We start from the raw sequence: 1,975 nt of genomic DNA, 5'->3' as shown, positions 1-1,975 counted from the left end.
CAAGTTTACTTCAGTCATGTGACCCAATCGCTCATACTCTTCCATAAACTGGACATATTGTTTCCGCAAAACATCATTTTTTGCTAGTCGTCGTTCAAGACTGATGAACCTTCTCCAAGCTGTTTCTTGAGATTCCCCTAACGTCAATGAGTTTTCCAGAAACGGCAACCTTACCACAAAACGTCCTTCTTTATTTGTATGGACGTTCTGCACAAAATGAGATTCGCATAATTTTTCTTCTTTGGATAATGTCCTTTCTGTTGTATTCACCTCATCCATTCGCCATAATCGTTCAATTGCATCTTCTAACGATGAATTATTATCAACAACCTCCGCCCCACCGCCAAAAACTGCACATAAAACGTTTGATGTGTCTGTATTTGATGCAACCTTGCCACTGACAATCCAGCCAAGTGTAGAATTTTGCAAGACTGGAAGCCCAGGAGCAAGCGTGATTTTACCCTTTTTAACAGACTGAAATAGAACTCCGCACCGAGTAAAATATCAATTTTCTCTTGTTGGAAAAATGTTGGATCTGCTAACTGAATGCTGAATGGAAATATCGTAGCTGCAACTTGGTTGAGGTGGAACTATATTTGGAAGCACAAACGCTTCGACTTCTGTAGTAAACCTTGAGTTAAGTGATTGCAATTTGATGTTAACTCGCTGCATTGAATTTTTTTGCACCTTTCCTATCCCTTCTATGCACAATAACGATTTTGTTTTTGATATATTGAGCCTTTTGACAAGACGCTCAGAGACGATGACCTGTGGATGTGTTCGCTGTCGCTGTGGTAACTGCGGTGTTGTACCCACTTGAGCTAGGTTGAATGTTCTGTTTTGTTTGGTTGTTAACTTCCAAATGTAGCAACGTGTTATGCTTTTTATTACATTTGGTACAACTTCTTGATGAACATTTGTTCACCACATAATCATTTCTGAAACAGTTAAAACAGAGCTGTTGATTTTTCACCCAATCCAATCGTTGAGATGGTGAAAATTGCAAGAATTTACGGCAATGATACAGTGGGTGCCTGTCTACATTGCACAGTTTGCAATTGTTGTTTCCTTTAGAAACTGTTACAGCCGATGACACTGAGTTATTTCGATTTGCTTTAATTTTTATAGCCACCTTATCTTTTTGTTCTACAACTTCCATCAGTTGGAACTGTAGTTCTAAAAAGGCTAAAAACTCCTGAATGTTTTGTATCTCTTTTGGTTTTGCCAGAGATTGCTCATATCTAATGAGCATCGCCTGATCGAGTTTTTTAATTAGTACTTGTAACAAAATTGGGTCCCAAAAAGTCGTTTGAACGCCAAGATGGTTTAGTGCTAATAGACACTCTTTCGTTGTGTCATGTAAATTTTTAACTGCTGCCACAGTTGATGTGAATGATGGCTGATTTAGAAGTTCATCGATTAACGTGGACGCCAAGACCCTTTTATTATTATAACGGTCTTGCAGTAATGTCCAAGCTGCCGAATAATTGTCCTCCGTTATGCTGAAATGACTTATCAATTTTTCAGCTTCACCTGTCACATGTGATTTCAAGTACCACATTTTTTGAGCACCTGGTAGTGGCTGATTGTCTACCATTTGTGTAAACAAGTCAAAAAATTGCCTCCATTTTAAGTAATTCCCATTAAAATTTGGGATTGTTACCTTTGGCAATGGCAGTGAGGACCGCATGTTTGGTTCTGCTACTGTTGCTTATTTGTTTCGTAGTTGATCTAATTTTATGGACAACTCTATCAAACATTGTTGTACCAAATCTTCAATTTGGTAATACTCATCTTGATTGAATCCTGACATCAGTGGATTTTCAAAGTTTTCCCAGAGTTCATCATGCAAACATCCCAATTGGTTCCAATGTTGCATGATTGTGTTTGATTTAATTTCGTAATATTGAAGTAGCTGTATGCCTTCGCTCTCTGACAAGCTCTCTACTAATCTTTTTAGAGCTGCCATTCGAGC

The 1,975-nt window shown here is 38.2% G+C and overlaps 1 protein-coding gene across 1 annotated transcript; it reads right to left on the bottom strand.

Annotated features, from left to right (window-relative positions):
* Positions 1-754: 754 nt before the first annotated feature.
* On the bottom strand, positions 755-1,597 carry LOC119663538. The gene has a single exon (XM_038073149.1). The coding sequence runs from the start codon at positions 1,595-1,597 to the stop codon at positions 755-757; it is 843 nt and encodes a 280-aa protein (XP_037929077.1).
* Between the last annotated feature and the right edge of the window lie 378 nt (positions 1,598-1,975).

Source organism: Teleopsis dalmanni, unplaced genomic scaffold (genome assembly GCF_002237135.1).
Source record: "Teleopsis dalmanni isolate 2A unplaced genomic scaffold, ASM223713v2 unscaffolded_contig_0553, whole genome shotgun sequence".
NCBI lineage: Eukaryota > Metazoa > Arthropoda > Insecta > Diptera > Diopsidae > Teleopsis > Teleopsis dalmanni.
This window is presented reverse-complemented; position numbering and strand designations above follow the sequence as displayed.